The sequence below is a fragment of the Capra hircus genome, chromosome 13, assembly GCF_001704415.2.
Source record: "Capra hircus breed San Clemente chromosome 13, ASM170441v1, whole genome shotgun sequence".
Classification (NCBI taxonomy): domain Eukaryota; kingdom Metazoa; phylum Chordata; class Mammalia; order Artiodactyla; family Bovidae; genus Capra; species Capra hircus.
In genome coordinates, this window is record NC_030820.1 from 32,872,810 (window position 1) to 32,890,518 (window position 17,709).

Below are 17,709 nucleotides of genomic sequence, written 5' to 3' on the forward strand. Positions count from 1 at the left end.
TTCTTAGACTGTATTCCTGCCCCCTCAGCATATGGGGACATGGCTCCTGATTAAGGATCATGTGTCAGTGACAGAAGTGAAAGGAAAGCGGATACTTAGAAGTATAATGATTTTAAACTAAATGGAGACAGAAGAAAGTTGGGAAATCACTGGTTTTAGTAGAGATTGAGATGCGTCTCAGAGACTTTGTTGGTAATGCTTCATTATGAACAAGGTTTGTGATCATATCCAAGTGTTGTCTTTCTGTGGGTCTCAGTTTTTCTACTTAAAAAAATTGGACTGGATTATCTCCAAGTATCCTTTTATGCTCCCAAATTTTGTGATTCACCCAATTTAGAACACTCAGATTTGAAATCTGAATTTTTTTTTAACTCTTCCACCTCCAGCTTTTACTCTTCTAGTAAATTATTCACCAGTCTAGATGTGAATTCTTCCTTTGCAGTCTGTAATACTGTATGAAATTTCTGAACCTTGTCTCTTTTATTTCTGAAACCACAGACAGGTCTTGAAATGTTTATGCTAAGAGTAACCCCCGAACAGTTTTCATTATTTCATCTCACACCATCCCACACCAATCCATTCTTAATGCCACTACAGTATGAAACTTCCTAAGTCACTTTTATAATCCTCTCCTGCTTGGAAACCTGATATGATTCGTATTAAAGTTCAACAGCCTGAGCCCAGTCTGTCTATCCAGATGTACCTTTTCCTCTACCCAGAATGGGCTTTCCGCTCTAGTCACAGTAATCCATTCACTATCCTTTGAAAGCAAGGAATGCTGCTGTTCATTTACCAAACGTGTGAGTGCCTTACGCACCGGGATGTAGCAGCACGCAGCCAGATGCACAGAGCTTACAGTCAAAGGCAGAAGATTACTGAAGACAGACAGCCGAGCTGTTACTATAATGAACGTGTAAAGACTCTGATTAGGTAGAAGCTAATGCTAGTGGAGGGATCAAGGGAGGCCTTGCGGAGAAAGTGGTTTTTTAAATTAAGGCCTCCAGGTTCAGGGAGTAAGCCAACTGAAAAGGGAGGACTATATTATTGATTATAAAAATTTTATATGTATACTGTTTGCAGAGTAGCAAAAGATACTGAAGGCAAGAGATGGGCAAAACTTCTTCAGGGAAAAATACAAAACTTCATTGAGAGACATTGCCAAATCTTAATTAAATGAGAAGTATATTATGTTCATGGATTAAAAGATTCAGTTATATAAAGATACAATATTCTTCCAAATGATTTATACATTTTTAGGTTTGAGGTATTTGGATCTCCTTCAGAATCCCAGTAGGTTTTCTGATAGAACTTGACAAGCTTTTTCTAAAATTCATTTAGAAATGCAAAGGGCTAAGGATATGCAAGACCCCCTTGCAGAAGACTTGCACTTTAGTATGTCAGGCCCTGATAAAGCTACCTATCCATAATGGGAGAGATACACAGACCTGTGGAACAGAATAAAGAAGCTGGAGACAGACCCACATACCTTTCAGTGTGCCAGGACAGGGCATGTGCTGGTCAGCTGGAGGCCCAAGGAGAAGCCGGAGTTTTTCCTTACACTGTGCACAGAAATGGATTCTTGGTGGAGTAAGGATCTCAGTGAAAGGCAGAGCAGTGTTTTCAGTTTTGAGAATTCAGTCTTCTTTTTAACTTGGAAAAGTAAACTTAGTTAGGCTTAAATGAGTTCTAGGGTCTGGGAGTAATGGTGAACTGTTGACGCAACGTGCAGTTTTAAAAGACTGTTGCTGTGGAACAGTTAAGGTGCCACTGCAGGTAAGCTTTGTCTGTCCTGTTATCACCAGTGTAGCCTCATCCTGATCTGTCACTGCAGGTTGTAGCCTGACCTTCTAGTGGTTATTACTGCCACTTGATCAAACGATTATTACTGTCACTTGAGGCAAGGTAGTGTCACTATTAGTACAAACCCATTATCCTTGAGAATTATCAGTAATTTTTTTCTTTATTGAAATTCAGAATTAATGCCGTCAATTGGGGGATAAAAAGTATTTTTTATAATATTTATCAAATATCTAAGTCATGGATTCTGTATACTAAATCGTTCCTTAAAGTCATTTGGAAGAGTTGATCACTGATCATTCTGAGAATTGCATCTAAAGTAATCGTAAAAGTAATATGTGTTTGGAAAATCTCTACCTAACAGACAGTAGAACCCGATGAAGCAATTGAAGAGGAGATACCAGATTCACCAGGAATAGAAAAGCATGATAAAGAAAAGGACCAGAAGGAGCCGAAGAAATTGCGTTGTAAGTTTTTCTTTCCCAGTTTTGCTAGTGGTTTGAGTGAGCTTATTATTCTCTTAGCTCTTCAAAGTTTTAAAGTAAATATGTAAATGCTGGGTGGAATCACCGTGTTACAAGAGTTGTAAGAGTCAGTAGTTGCAGCCTCAGTGTTTCAGTGTTCCCTGTCTTCATTTACTCACTGTAATTTTTCACCCTAATCATATGTACCCCGATGGCAGCATATATTGCATTACCTTTTCAAGAGAAAAAAAAATGCACACAGCAGAATGCACTTATGTTGAGGTCTCTAGGAAGCTGAATTTTGTGGACTGAAAAATATGTAATTACTGTTTAAGATCCTTACACGTTAAGAAGTCAAAAGTTAGGGGATATGTACCATAGATCCAACACCAGGCAGCCGCCTCTGACTCATAGGTGTCTGTGCAGGTAGGTGCGTGAATTTAACCTCCAGACAACAGAGTGAGCCAGCAGTTTCAGGGATTGCATTTTCTAAAGCAGGCCTCTTGTAAATTACATAGTTTAAACAGGCCATTAGCCATGACTCTGAACTTTGTTAAATCTATTTGAACAAATCCACATTTAACTCAGAACTTTTGGTCTTCACAGTAACTGAAGGAGTAGAAAAATCAATTCTTTTGTTCTTTTACATTCTAATTGTTCAGGCCTATTACTGACACTGTCACCGTATAACAGTGTAAACACATGAAAATTTTGTTTTAATCCTTTCCTCACATATTGTTTATGCTCTCAGCTTTCTTCACATATAGTTATTTTCAAGAAATTTACTTTTCAAATTTGTGTTATGGTAATCAAAAAAGAAATCAGGACTACAAGAAATGTAGAACATTTTCCAGGTGATCCCATCCTTAGCTCAGGGTAGGGATACTTACGATGAGTCTGAGTTCAGCTTGAAGCACAAATAATGGTGATGGATATGTATATGCATACATGTGTGTACATATGAGTACATCTTAATATATATGTATACATACACAACCCCCAGCTCCCCATTCAGTAAGGATAGGGAAGGTTAGAGGCTTTGTTTATGTTTTATAGGATGGTTTCTTTACTTTTTGCTCTTCATTTTATGCTCTAAAACTGGGGGATAGTCTAAGACTATACATAGTATCATTTATTAGATAATGAGTATATATTAGAATAACTTACAGATGTCTTGGCACACGTACCAAAGAAGGCACTGTTTGTGGCCAGTGTTTAGTGATAGAAATGGAATGTTTTGTGTGGTGTATTACTTTGAAATTGGGTCTGTGTTAATTTAATTCTTCATGAGTTACTCTTAAACCATATTAAATTTAGAATAGTTGATTTACTGTGATTTTTATATATGAGATTAATATATTTTGAATGCTAGGTGGAAAAATTTTTGTCAAAAAAGCCTTTTTCTTATGAAATGCTTAATATCTATCTGTCTTAAGCCACAAAAGTATCTAGCATAGATTCTTCAGAACAGAAAAAAACCAAGAAAAACTTGAAGAAGTTTCTTACACGACGCCCCACTTTGCAAGCTGTTCGTGAAAAAGGTTATATTAAAGGTAGGTAGAAGTGACGTTTATAGCAATGAACTTTGGCCAGAATCAGAAATAAGACATTTTACATTGATAGCTGAGTAATTTCGAAACAGTAAAAATGTTTTCATTCGTTATTCATTAAGTTATCAGTTCAGTGATTGCAATACATTTGAATAATTAAAATTGATTTTTAAATGCATGTGAGTTTAAAGCATTGAACAGATATAAATACCAAATTCAGTTTTTAGAAACCCTGCACCAGAGGAACTACGCAGATGTGACGGGTTGGGTGGCAAACTTTCAAAGTGACAATTAAGATTTTTAGTTTTGAGATACACAGATCAGAAGAAATATTGAATAGTCACAGTAGAAAAAAAGAAAGATAATGAACAATTTTATTCTTGATTGTTTGCCTTCAGTTCTCATTTAAGGTAGTTACAAAATTAGTATAAAGTGTTTTTTCCTAACTAATTTTTATATTTTCTTCAAGTGTAAGAGTCACAATTCACTAATAAGATCTTTTAATATTCTTTAAAATAACGTGCTGTGTATACCTTTAATTCTTAAAAGTGTGTTTAATTTCAAAGGTAGAATTTTCTAATACCTAACTCAAAAAACATTTGTTCATCAGTAAAAAAATATAATAAAAGGTAGCATAATATGTATATTATGCCTCTCTTTTATGAAGATTCTAACAGAGACTATTGTTGGGACATCTGTTTGCAAAGCATCTAAACTAAAATATACAAATAAGTTTCAGTAAACATTACTTTGTGTAAAATGGATAACTAAAGAGAACCTACTGTAGAGCACAGGGGAACTCTACTTGATGCTCTGTAGTGGCCGATAGGGGAAAGAATCTAAAAAGAGTGAATATATGTATGTGTGACTGCGCCATTTTGCTGTATACCTGAAATTAACACAACCTTGTAAATCAGCCACAGTCCAATGAAAATGTTTAAAAGCAAAGCATTTGCTGGGGGAAAAAGAAACTTCTATAAAGATGAGATACAGGCAAGATAACTTAAAATAATGATGAGTTCCACAAAGAACTGAACACAGTGATAAAATAGAGTGACTAGAATTGGGTTACCTTAGGTAGCATAGTCCGGAGAAGGCAATGGCACCCCACTCCAGTACTCTTGCCTGGAAAATCCTATGAACGAAGGAGCCTGGTAGGCGGCAGTCCATGGGGTCGCTAAGAGTTGGATACGACTGAGCGACTTCCCTTTTGCTTTTCACTTTCATGCATTGGAGAAGGAAATGGCAACCCACTCCAGTGTTCTTGCCTGGAGAATCCCAGAGACGGGGGAGCCTGGTGGGCTGCCGTCTCTGGGGTCACACAGAGTCGGACACGACTGAAGTGGCTTAGCAGTAGCAGTAGCAGTAGGTAGCGTAGTCAGAGGGTTGTTTTTTTTTTCCCCAATATTTATTTGGCTGCTCTGGGACTTTGTTGTGGCACACGGGATCTTCAGTTGCAACATGTGAACTCTTAGCTGCAGCTTGGGAAGTCTTAGTTGCAGCATGTGAGCTCTAGTTCCCCAGCCATGGATTGAACCTGGGGCCCCTCGTTGGAAGCATGGAGTCTTAGCCACTGGATCACCAGGAAAGTCCCAAAGAAGGTTCCTCTCAGGAGGTGACATATTAGCTGAGACCAGGAGTGATGAGAAGGAGCTCCATTTGGGGGGAAGATTGATCCTGTCCTCTGCACAGGATGAGAAAGTAAGAAGGGAGTCAGGGACTTCCCTGATGGTCCAGTTCTTAGGACTTTGTGCTTTTAATTGCCAAGTGCAATTGAAAAGGTTCAGTCCCTGGTCAGGGAACTGAGATCCTGAAAGCCGCGAGGTGTGGCCACCAAAAACAAGAGCAGAGGAGCCAGGCAGGAGTGAGGGAAGGTGTTCCTGGAGCTGCATGAAGAAGGAAAACCGTGTGGCGAAGTACAGTTGGAAGCAGTCAGCAAAGTGCAGATGAGACAGGCGTGTGTCGTGGTGAGGGCACCTTTGCAAGGACACCTTCTGTTGCGCTCCCAGTGGTTTAGCCACTGTATGACCTATTATTTTTTAAAATCTCTTCCAGATCAGGTATTTGGAGCCAATCTTTCTAATCTGTGTCAGAGAGAGAATAGCACAGTGCCAAAATTTGTGAAATTATGCATTGAACATGTCGAGCAATATGGTAAGAAAAAAATTTTTTTAACTGTTAAGCATACCAGCCCACTGTTTTGCCATTCAAACCCCTAGGCTTTTTTATTTTAAGTGTTGGAACCAGAAGTTCTTTTTAGTTGTAAGTTGTCAAGAAAAGCATGTTTTGCAAAAAAAAAGAAAAACTTACTCTTTTGTACTATTTCAAACTAAGAACTTTGCAGTCATCTGTTGAATGTTCAGTACTTAGGGCTGATTAAGGATATGGTATTCCTTGAAGCCATTTGGAGTTGACATTTGCTTAAAATGAAAGTGGTGATTGTGAAACAGTGTTTATTAAGAAATGATTGGACAGTATTGGAGATGGTGTTTACTTACCAAGAGAAAGTTTTTTCTGTTTATAATAAAAATGAGATGACCTTCCAAAACTGCTAAGTCAACTATAAAGTGTCCAAATAGACAAATCCTCTTTATATCATTTCTTGTAAAAGAAGACTTAATTTCTGTTTTGGTTAATTTTAGCATGTTATTTATTAGTGTTATTTATACTAGCTTTTAAAATAACAGTATCTTGACTGCAGTCACATTAACTTCCATCAGTATGTCATCAAAAAAATCTTGTGTAATAAAAATGTTTGCATAAAATGTAATTACTGCTGCTTACAGATCTCTTGTCTGATCTTTATCAGCCTGACAATAGAGAAGCCATGGTCCTTGCCTTTACTGGAAGTTAAATGAATAATAAGCACATTAGATAATGTTAATATGTGCATCATCACTTATTGAATATTTGAACTTCGGGGGATTTCATTGTGTGAATTTCCAGTGATTCTGTTTTACATAATAAATAACAGTTCTTCTTATAGAACCATCATTTTAGTTGCTGGCTTGTATTAAGTTTATTGGGCTTCTCTGGTGGTTCAGATGGTAAAGAATCTGCCTGCAGTGTAGGAGACCCAGGTTTGATTCCTGGGTTGGGAAGATCCTCTGGAGAAGGGAATGGCTACCCACTCCAGTATTCTTGCCTGGAGAATTCCATGGACAGAGGAGCCTCGTGGGTTACAGTCAATCTGTGGGGGTCCCAAACAGTAGGACATGACTGAGCGAGTAACACTTCACTTCATATTGTTTATTATAAACCCTGACTCTTGAGTCCTTTGGACTGCAAGGAGATCAAGCCAGTCGGTCCTAAAGGAAATCAACCCTAAATATTCATTGGAGGGACTAATGTTGAAGCTCCAATACTTTGGCCACCTGATGCGAAGAGCTACTTGTTGGAAAAGACTGTAATTGCTGGGAAGGGTTGAGGGCAGCAGTAGAAGAGGAAGGCAGCAGAAGATGAGGTGGTTAGGTAGCGTCACTGACTCAATGGCAACCCATTCCAGTACTTCTGCCTGGAAAATCCCATGGACGGAGGAGCCTGGTGGGCTGCAGTCCATGGGGTCGCTAAGAGTCGGACATGACTGAGCGACTTCACTTTCACGCATTGGAGAAGGAAATGGCAACTCACTCCAGTGTTCTTGCCTGGAGAATCCCAGGGACGGGGGAGCCTGGTGGGCTGCTGGCTGTGGGGTCATACAGAGTCGGACATGACTGAAGCGACTTAGCAGCAGCAGCAGCAGTGAAGGACAGGGAAGGCTGGTGTGTTGTTGCAGTCCATGGGGTCATAAAGAGTTGGATTTGACTTAGCGACTGAACAACAGCAATAATTTGACAAACATTTTTTAGAGGGTGCCTTAATACGTACATTTATACTATCAAATGATATACAAAGAAATGGGTAGGCTGGTTTTATCTACCAGCTTTCTTTACTGTTTGATTTATCCTCAAGTGTTTGCTGAAGTTTATCATAAATTGTTAGTATTTCAAGGTTGAGATGACTTCTGTGAGGTCCACAGTCTGCATGATAAGGTAGATTTGTTGCTGTTTACCAAACAATTCAGAGTGAATCGTCACCCCTCTTTCCCTGCCAAGTAGCTATAAAAAGCCATTGAGAGGAAAAGAGAAATTTTATTTGAGGCTAAATGTTAATAAATAAGAATTCTAAGATGTGAAAGCATCTGTAGAGGAGGCCAACAAGAACTTCAATCTGAATTATTGTCATTTGTCTCTTAGGGCTGGATGTTGATGGGATTTACAGAGTTAGTGGCAACCTAGCAGTGATCCAGAAGCTGAGGTTTGCAGTCAATCACGGTGAGGTCATATTCCCTGTTGTTATATACAGAAGAATCACTCATACTGTTAGAATTGGTTTAAAATAATTTCCAAGAATTTCTTATTCCTTCTGTTTTACAGATGAGAAATTGGACTTGAAGGATAGTAAATGGGAAGATATTCATGTCATCACTGGAGCCCTCAAAATGTTTTTTCGAGAATTACCGGAACCTCTCTTTACGTTTAATCATTTTAATGATTTTGTTAATGCAATTAGTAAGTACTTAGTTGCACTCAGTTTTCCCCACAGATGTTGAAAACCCTCTGTACATACAGATTAAGCTACTGCAATTCCTTTTGGTCTTACTTGAAACAAATTTTTTTCAGAATCGCTTCACTCCAGAAATTTTAAATATGACCACCAGGTGTCACTGCGTAACACCAAATACCAGGTTCCAAAACCCTGTCACCGCTTTCAGTTTCTTGCAGACTCTCCATTCGTTGTCTTTTTTTTTCAGAACAAGAACCACGACAGCGTGTCTCTGCTGTGAAGGACCTGATCAAACAGTTGCCAAAGCCAAATCAGGACACAATGCAGATTCTGTTCAGACATCTCAAAAGGTAAGAGTCTCACGGCAGGAGAGAAGGAGTAATTGGGGAAAAAGAAGGTCAGAGAAGTGCACAGGTATGATATGTGGTGTGGGACCCCCGGGGCCAGGCGACCAGACCCAGGTTCAGAGCCCAGCTGTGCTGTTCTGCTGTTTTTGTAACATAAGAAAGATAATGTCTCTGAACCCCAGTTCCTTGTAGGTAACATGGTTTGGTATAAAGAATACATTAAAGTTAATTTTATATGTGAAACTTTTATTAATATATAATGCCTAGCATATTGTAAGTGTTCAGAAATAGTTGCTCAAGTTAATTATTATGGAGATGAGATTGGTTATTAAGTGAGGAATATTCAGTTACCTTAAAGTCGGGGTAATTAGGTCTAAATTACCATATTGTTACTTTAAAACTTCTGATGGGAAGAAGACCAGTTTACTAAAGTAAGTGATCACAGCGTGAGATTTTTTTTTTAATAGCAAAAATGAGTAAAATTCAAAGTTTATTCTCTGTGCTCTAATGAGATTTCCCCGTCACTTCAGTGGGGGAATCATTGTTACCTGAATTGTAGCAGGTGTTCAATTATACCTGTCACCTAAGTTTATCCAAAAGAAAACTTTCCATATTATTCAGACTGAATTCTGTTTGGTTAAATAGTTTATATGTACCTTAGGGAAATGAGCATTATTTCTCTTTGCTCAATGTAAACTGTTTATAACACTGAAGAGTTTCCCCAATTTTTAAATTTTCTCTTTTAACAATTTTATTTTCCTCTTAGAGTTATAGAAAATGGAGAAAAAAACCGAATGACCTATCAGAGCATAGCGATTGTTTTTGGTCCCACTCTGCTCAAGCCAGAGAAGGAGACTGGTAACATAGCGGTCCATACTGTCTACCAGAATCAGATCGTAGAATTAATTCTTCTCGAGATAAATTCCATCTTTGGACGCTGACACTTACTGAAGACAACCTGTGGAATAGAAGCTGGATTTCATCAGATTCCAGATCCTTGTACCTGACGTATCTTATGTTTGGACCAAGCAGTGACTCTTTGATTTTGCACTTTTCTGAGGGATCAGAAGGGAACGGAAGAGTCCAGAGGTGTGTTAGGCCCTCATATTTGCTGCTTTGTTGCAAGTTGATAAACCTGTGTGTACCTTTGAATTAATTTTATCCTGAATGTTTGCATTTCACACTCTGAATTTCAGTTAAAAAAAAAAATCAAAACTTGTGATTCTAACCAGTCATATACACTGGATAATTTGGTAAGAATACATTTTTTTTTCTCCTTAAACTGGATAATGTAGAATTTCTTCTCATGATTTGATAGGTTCATTACTTGATAGAACAACGCTTACAATCAGTTATTTTGAAAACGCTCCTGGGCATTTAAAACAAAGTGAAGTATGTCTGTTTCGAAACCTGTGTATTTCTTTTCCAGGGTTTCTGCAGGCAGTGGCAGTCTGAGTGCTAGGACTCATTACAACCCAGACACCATCCCTTGATGAAGGCTGGGTGTCTTCACTGTGTAACACAGCAGCACACTAATAGTACTTAAAACACTGTGATATACTAGAGTTGAATTTAGCATAAGCCAGTTCAGGGTATTTTGGGGCTGTCTATACTACACTGACTTGTAGCTAACAATCCTAATTCTCTCTAGTGCCATATTGAGTTCTTGGTATGACCCTGTGGAGAAACCAACTTTCTTTGATGTAAGTTCAGGCTGAAGACTGTCCTTTAGCTTATGTATATAATTGTGTTGTATAGTCTCAGAGTACATTCTAACCCTTTGTTTCTAATCACAATACTGGTAATTCTTCTCCATGAATATTAGGTTTCCTCCAGAAACAGGCCGTTATTTGAGGAGGTTAACTGTGTGCACTTTTAGATTTTAATTACATTTACAGCAAATCACTGTAATGCAAATGGTACTGGAAAAATGCTGAATAGACTTGCTAAATGGTAAATGCACTACAAGAGGAACCTTTTAGATTATTTAATATGTACAGAATACATTAGAAAAAATTTATTACAGAATTCTAACTCTGCAGTATGAATAGTGGAAACCCATATGTAAATTAGATAGAAGTCAGATCGAAAACGACATTGCTAAATCTGCGAATTTCTTTTTACATTACTAATGACTAATGTAGATCAGTTTGTATAATAAAACAGGGTTTGGAAGGTTTTGTTACAGAGAGCATGGTCTGCTGAAGATTTTTTTAAAATGTATTTTTCTAGATTAACTGCTGTAAATGAAATGTCTAATCCGAATAAAGAAAACTATAAGAGGTTTAGAGATTTTTTCCATTGGAAATGTGCATTTTGGTTTTTAATTTCGTTTTGTTTTTGCATTTACTGGCACACTTTTTATAATACCTCATTTAAAAAAAAATCAAGTGAATCTGACATTTCCTGTGGCAAATACGTCTCCCTCATGTCACGCCTTTTCTGCTCCCCACCTCACTAGTGCCCTCTCCATCCCCCCGTGCCCCCACCCCCTCCACTCTGTTTCTTCATCAGTATCTGAAAGTGAATGATTAGTAACCAAGACTCTTTTTCTTAGGATCACATTTACAATTTGCAGATTCGCTTTCTTGGGAACAAATATTTTTTGTATGACCTAAAAACCTCTCGCCTGAGTTTTGTGGTAAAAGTATTGTTTGTGGTTGTGATCTTATTAAATTGATAACAAACTAAGCTATTTGACAGCAGTGGGAAAGCAGATTGTTTGGGCAGGGAGAAAAATCCCCTAGATAAGAATGTTTATATTTGCCTAAAGATGTCCATAACCATATACACTATGCCCTAGGCCTGGCCTGTGTAGTGATTGTATGCCAGGAAAACAATTAGATGCAAATCAGTGATGTTCTTTCTCTTGGTAGTTACAACATATCAAAGAATAAAATTGTCCTGTGTTTCTTGTTTCAAAGTACACGTGTGTATGTGAAGTCTTAAATGTTTTAATAGTCCAAGGCTAATCAGCTTATTGTAATATTGTATGTACAATGAGATCAATGTCTTGTGTTTTCATCCTCTGTGAATTAAAAGTTCTCACTTGTTTTGTCATAACAAAACCAGTAATTTTTCCTGTCTTGATAGCTTGATTTTTAGTAGAAAATATATTAAAGGCTGAAATAAATTGTCAGTGAAATTTCATTTACTAATAAGACTTTCCTTCAGAGTGTCATTTAAAAAACAATAGTTGGAAATGGAAAGAAAAAAGTATATTTAGGTATGTTGTTCTATTTCAATACAACAAAATACTATTTAAATTTTATTATAAGAAATTTTGCCTTTTACTTTAGAAAAAGTTAATTAAGAAAAAAAGCAGTGTTACCTTTTAGGTAGAGGCAAACCTATAGATTTTTTTTTTCTTATGTGAAAAGCACAAATGGAATAATTCGGCCACTTTGGGCATAGACAGTTGTGTTAATATATGCATACACACGTATATGTGTGTGTATATTGTTCAGTTGCTAAGTCCTGTCCAGTGTTTTGCCACCCAGTGGACTGCATCACGCCAGGCTCCTCTGTTCATGGGGTTTCCCGGGCAAGAATACTGGAGTGGGTTGCCATTTCCTTCTGCTGGGATCTTCCTGACCCAGGAATCAAACCCGTGTGTCATACATTGGCAGATGGATTCTTTGCCATTGAGCCACCAGGGAAGCCCGAATGTGTCATTGCTTACATACAAATGAAAACTCATCATTAATAATAGTGGTAGATACCTGGAGACCTTTGTACTATTTTAATTTTATCCCATGGTTCTTTATAAACCTGTAATATTAAATATTAAGATAGCAGTGAGAGGGAAAAAAGGTTATTCTATAATTGTGCCCCGAGATTTCTTTCTCAGTTCATGAGAGAGGCTTCTGATTAAATGTTTACACATGCCGTTTTTCACAACACTGATCTCTCCAGCATCTTTGAGCATTTAGAAGAAATACATAGAGGAACCTACAACATGCCTATTTAGTGAAAAAGAAATCAGAATAGTCAGATGATGGGTATCATCTTCTCATTGGTCTTATAAAAGTCAACTACTCCAATATTGCATCCATAATGGGTAGAAAATAAGATTTTATTAAGTTTCCTGGTCTCTCAACTCCAGCCGTCTGCACTAACGATCCTCTTTTATAGAAAACATGGCCTAGTTTGAGACTGAGGTGTTTTAATTAGTGAGTTCAGCATGTTTGTTACAGTCCCTGAGGTGGGGCATCATTTCTGTTTTTGTTTTTAAACGGTATTCCAGTATAACTAATACAATCATGTTACCTGCAACTTCAGTTTGAAACCAAAAAAGAAAAAAAAGGCAAAGGGGCTGCAAAACAAGATCAGTAGCCTTACAATGATGGTGATTAGAATCTCTTGAAAATTCACAAGCCGGGAGCCCAGGCACTGCGAAGTCAGCCCTAGGCCTTGGCAGAGAACAGGACGTCCAGAATGCTAATAAGACCTTCTGTAGCTACGGAAGGCAGGGAGTTCTCCTGAAGAATCTCAATTAGGCTTCTCAACTGAAATTTTGTGGACCAGGGGTGGCTGTAAGTGTATTCAGCTGGATTGAGCTTTTTTCAGATTAGCCTTATGTGACTGTGGCACTTAAATGAATTCTTTCATTTCCTTCATTGCTTCCCTTCTCCTGCAGGGAAAAAAAAAAAAACCAAAATGCAAAAAAGCACTTTCATGATACTCATAAACAGAGCACATCGAGAACAAGGTAACTGTTTAATGCACCACCACAATATGAGTCCAGAAAAGTTTGGTTTCTTAATTTTTCTCATCAACCCGCTCTTCCTTTCGTTTTACTTCCTCTCCCAATGTTTTCAGAAGAACAGCCTTTGGTAAAGATTTTAACCGGGAGCCAGATCTTCTAGGTAGTTTTTTGTTTTGTTTTGTTTGCTTGCTTGTTTTTGCTTTTAATATTTTAAAAAATTTGTTTGGCTCTGCAGGGGTCTTAGTTGCTGCATGTGGGAACTTTTAATTGAGGCATGTGGAATCTTAGTTCCCTAGCCAGGGATCGAATCCATGCTCCATGCAGTGGAAGTATGGATCTCAGCCTCTGGACCGCCAGGGAATTCCCTAGGTAGTTCTAATTGTTGTGGCTCACAGGGCAAGTATTAGTGAAACCTGCAAGTTGTGAACCCTGTGATGTTGATGAAACCTGTGCTGACATCAGAAGGAGATGTGGCGCTGTGGGAACTATCAACAAGGCCTATGCGTAAGTAGAAGTCAGAACAGCTGTCAGGTCAGGGTCATGACTAGTAGAGACTCAGCCTGGTGTTCAGGGCCTCCTGCTGGACATTCTGAGAGGTTGTTTATATATTTGGTTAAGAGAAATGGGTATCTTAACACTTAAGTAAAACTGGTCGATGGATCAAGCAGGACAGACCTACTGGGACCTCACAGTCACAGTTTTAGGTTATGGAGGCCCAGAAGGATGAGCCTAAGGGAAGAAACATTTTAATTAGTTACGTTATTTCTGTTTAAACTTTGTGATGCATTTAGGTAAAGCATATTCTGGCATGTTCACATATTGTTTGATGAAGCAGCAGCTTGTCTACCTGTTGTGGGCATCTGTTTTCAAGGTAAGTTCATCTTTATTTATGGGACATATTGAAACTTCTCTTTTATGTGTTACGTGCATTCTGGTGACTGCACGCGGCCTGTCTCAGCAGTTGCTGTTTGCCTTGGACTGTCAGATGAATGGCTGCTCACACAGGCTGTACTGGGGCTTCCTGAGGCCCTTGTGTCCACAGCATCCAGATTTCCTGGAGCAGGTAGACTTGAATCAAGGGCCTCTGTGGAAGCCAGCACAACTGTGTGGTCCCCCCCTTTATAGATGGCGGGGTCCCAGTATTTTTTGTTCTATGTTTCCCTCAATTCAACACTCATGTTGGAAACCGGATCAGATGTGTCATTCCTGACACCTGGCTGCACCTTTCGACGCCCTCTGATTATGGCTCTGCCTCCTGACCTGTTACATCAGCCAAATTGATTCTGAGCATGGCCAGTACCAACAGCTGAACCTTCTTACCCGTCTAACCACTCTTGGAAGCAGCTGGAGCATATTCAGTTGGCGTCAGTGTTCCACAAAGCCAGCGTCAGACGATACGAAATCATTTTTTCAGATAACAGGCAGCTCTGAAACATCTCCCACTGCATAGGAGGTTGGGAAGACACTTTAAACAGTCTCTAAGATCCCATTTATTCATTCAACAAATTCATTGACTTTGTTTAATAAATATGAATGTGTTTTGTTAACACAGAGCTTTAACCTTTGGGGATATGATGGTGAACGAAACAGAGTCCCTGCTTTTGTGTTTATGTTTTTGAGATTGGTATTATGACAACTGGTGTATATTTAGTTCTGACGTAAAACCCTTACTGAGTAGGTGAACTGAAATGGTTAGTCTCAGTAGTTTTATTATAAATTATGAATATGCCTTCCAGTCAGCTGCTAGTGTTGTGGTCAGGCCAGCTTGCTGAGATTGAGCTGAGATTTATTGCTATGGGATTGGGTAGATTGAGTTGAGAATGACATATATAATTTGAGTACTTGTTGAGTTGAAGTTAGGCAAGTTTGTCAGATAAATACAGGAAATATTGATGGCTTTGATGAAGCATCGTTTCAGTGGATGAGGCCTGGTTTTAAACAGCAGATGGATCATCATGGGGAAGCAATAAAATGTGGAGTGGAACATTAGCTAAAGTTTCAGAAAAATCGTGGATTGAACAACGTTGTTAGCAGTCACATGAGTAATCCGTGTCATACCTCCTGTGTGAAGAAGACACATGGAAAGGATTCTGGGAAGATGCTGGTTACAGCATAGTTTTTCAGTTCTCACAATAAAACAGCATAATGACGACAGCAAAACTAGGTAACATACCCTCACAACCCCCAAAAGACAAGCGACTGTGGATAAAGCTCCACCAGCTCCAGGATCTGTAAGGATACGGTGTCTGTGAGAGGAGCAGGAAAGAGACCATAGGGTAGCATCTGACAGACCCGAGGACAGGAGGACTGCAGTATAACCACCAGGACTGGAGGGGCTGAGTCACTCTCTGCTAGGAATTCTCAAAACTAACTTGTTAGAGGTCCCTTTCAGGGCAAGGCCTCTCACTGAAGAAGGGTTGCTGGGAGTGGAATCAAAATTGGGCAGGATAGGGACAGTGGATCAACAAGATTGTCTACATCAGGGTGCACAGGGGAGATGGAGCCAAGAAGTCCCAGAAATCAAACTGCCGTGGTTTTTTTTTTTTTCCTTTAGTGAATAACTTTATTATCTAGGGTCAAAGGTGAGGTACAGGCTCAGCACTCTTCAGGACATGGGTTGGTGGAGGGGGTCTGCAGCTTTTTCCTCTCTGACTCAGCCTCTGTGAGTTTGACGGTGGAGGAGGGAGACAGGACCATCCTGAGCTCAGCGGCTGCTGGTGTTGAACTGCAGGTAACATTGAGCTATACGTTGATTGGTGTAGATTACTGAATTCAGATAATTCTGCTGAGCTTTTTGCTCCTCAGCCAGCTGCTGGTTGAAGGAGCCTGCTGCTGCTGCTAAGTCTCTTCAGTCCGACTCTGTGCGACCCTATAGACGGCAGCCCACCAGGCTAGCCCCCTCCAAAATTCAGCATGCAGCTCCTTCCCCTGCTCTTCCATAATGTTTAACACAATTCAGAAACAACACCAGAATGAATCTGATAAGGTAATGAACCTTTCTTGAATCCTTAGTCCAAAAGTTCAGGAAGATTACTTTTACCTTAAAATGAGCAAAATAATAGCATCAAAGCCAACTCTCATATGAAATTATGAGGAGAAAAAGAATTAGTATAGTAGCATCCCTATGGAAACGGAAGCATTCCAGAAACACATGCCCATAAAGAAAACTAATCTTTTATTTCAAAATGAACTCAAGGTTTTTAAGGAATAGTATTAGACATGAAAGAACAACATCAAATCAGAATTACAGGAACTAAGATGACAGAACTCAGGACAGAATTAAAATGTTTTGGAATTGTAAATAGAAACAACAGCAGATGAATAAAACATAATGCTTTAAAAGATGTGAAAAAAATTTTAAAAGTGACAATGGAGATAAGGTCAAATACAGAATCAATAGGAGTTCATACGAAAACCAAGGGCAAGTAAAAGACAATATTTCAGGAGTACTTTTCTTAAGTTAAAAAAAATTAGAACACACCAAATAACATTAATATAGCTAACATAAAACTAATATCAGTATAATAATATAACCATCAAGACATTTAATGGAATTACTGGACTGTAAGGAAAAGCAAATCTTTGGGGCATCTGTTTGAAATGACATGTGACTTGTAAAGGAAATTGTTAGATTATCAGAATTTTCAACTAACACATTATACCAGATGCAAATAGAAGCAATGTGTTTAAGATTCTCAAGAAAAGAGTTAGTCAAGGGATTTTTCTATCCAACTTTGAAGTAGAAAAGGCAGACATTGTCATCTGCATTTAAGAATTCAAGACTCTTCTCATGATCCCATCTTTAGGATCAATTACAGAAGTTTAGATTAGTTTCAGGCTACCAAAATGTCTCAGAAACATCAGCATAAGGACTAGTTGTGTATTAAACATTTAACTGCTCATAGAAATAAGACTCAGCAAGGACCAACAGGAGGGTATATAGTCCTTAATGACTACATACACCCTGCAAGTGAAAATTTAATGCCACTGTTAGAGAGAATGAGAAGAAAGTATGCCAAAGTTGTTAATGTTTTCAGTTATCGTGTTGGTGAAATAATCAGCTTTTTTCGTAACATCTGATCTCTTGTCCTCAGTTCCTAAAAATTCTTCACAGCCATAAACACGGGATGGTGTTTCTTCCCCTCCTTTTGTCTTGTCTCTAGTAGTTTTCAATATTTCACTTCTCTTACTATAGCTATTAGCTGTATATTCTTTTACTATTCTTTCATGATTACCAGAATCTGTTACAGATGAAGGGCTAATCTCCCTAATATTTAAAGATCTGTTAGAAGGTAAGA

The 17,709-nt window shown here is 38.5% G+C and overlaps 1 protein-coding gene across 7 annotated transcripts in view; it reads left to right on the top strand.

Moving 5' to 3' along the window:
- Nucleotides 1-11,861, top strand: part of ARHGAP12 (Rho GTPase activating protein 12) — a 117,450-nt gene extending 105,589 nt beyond the window's left edge. For 6 of the 7 annotated variants that reach the window (XM_018057173.1, XM_018057172.1, XM_018057174.1 and 3 more), the window contains 7 exons: nucleotides 2,162-2,264; nucleotides 3,698-3,814; nucleotides 5,867-5,965; nucleotides 8,047-8,124; nucleotides 8,227-8,361; nucleotides 8,604-8,706; nucleotides 9,470-11,861. In XM_018057173.1, the coding sequence (XP_017912662.1) occupies nucleotides 2,162-2,264; nucleotides 3,698-3,814; nucleotides 5,867-5,965; nucleotides 8,047-8,124; nucleotides 8,227-8,361; nucleotides 8,604-8,706; nucleotides 9,470-9,644 (810 nt within the window). In that variant the 3' untranslated portion in view covers nucleotides 9,645-11,861. The remainder of the gene's footprint in view (nucleotides 1-2,161; nucleotides 2,265-3,697; nucleotides 3,815-5,866; nucleotides 5,966-8,046; nucleotides 8,125-8,226; nucleotides 8,362-8,603; nucleotides 8,707-9,469) is intronic. The other variant, XM_018057175.1, reaches the window with a different exon arrangement.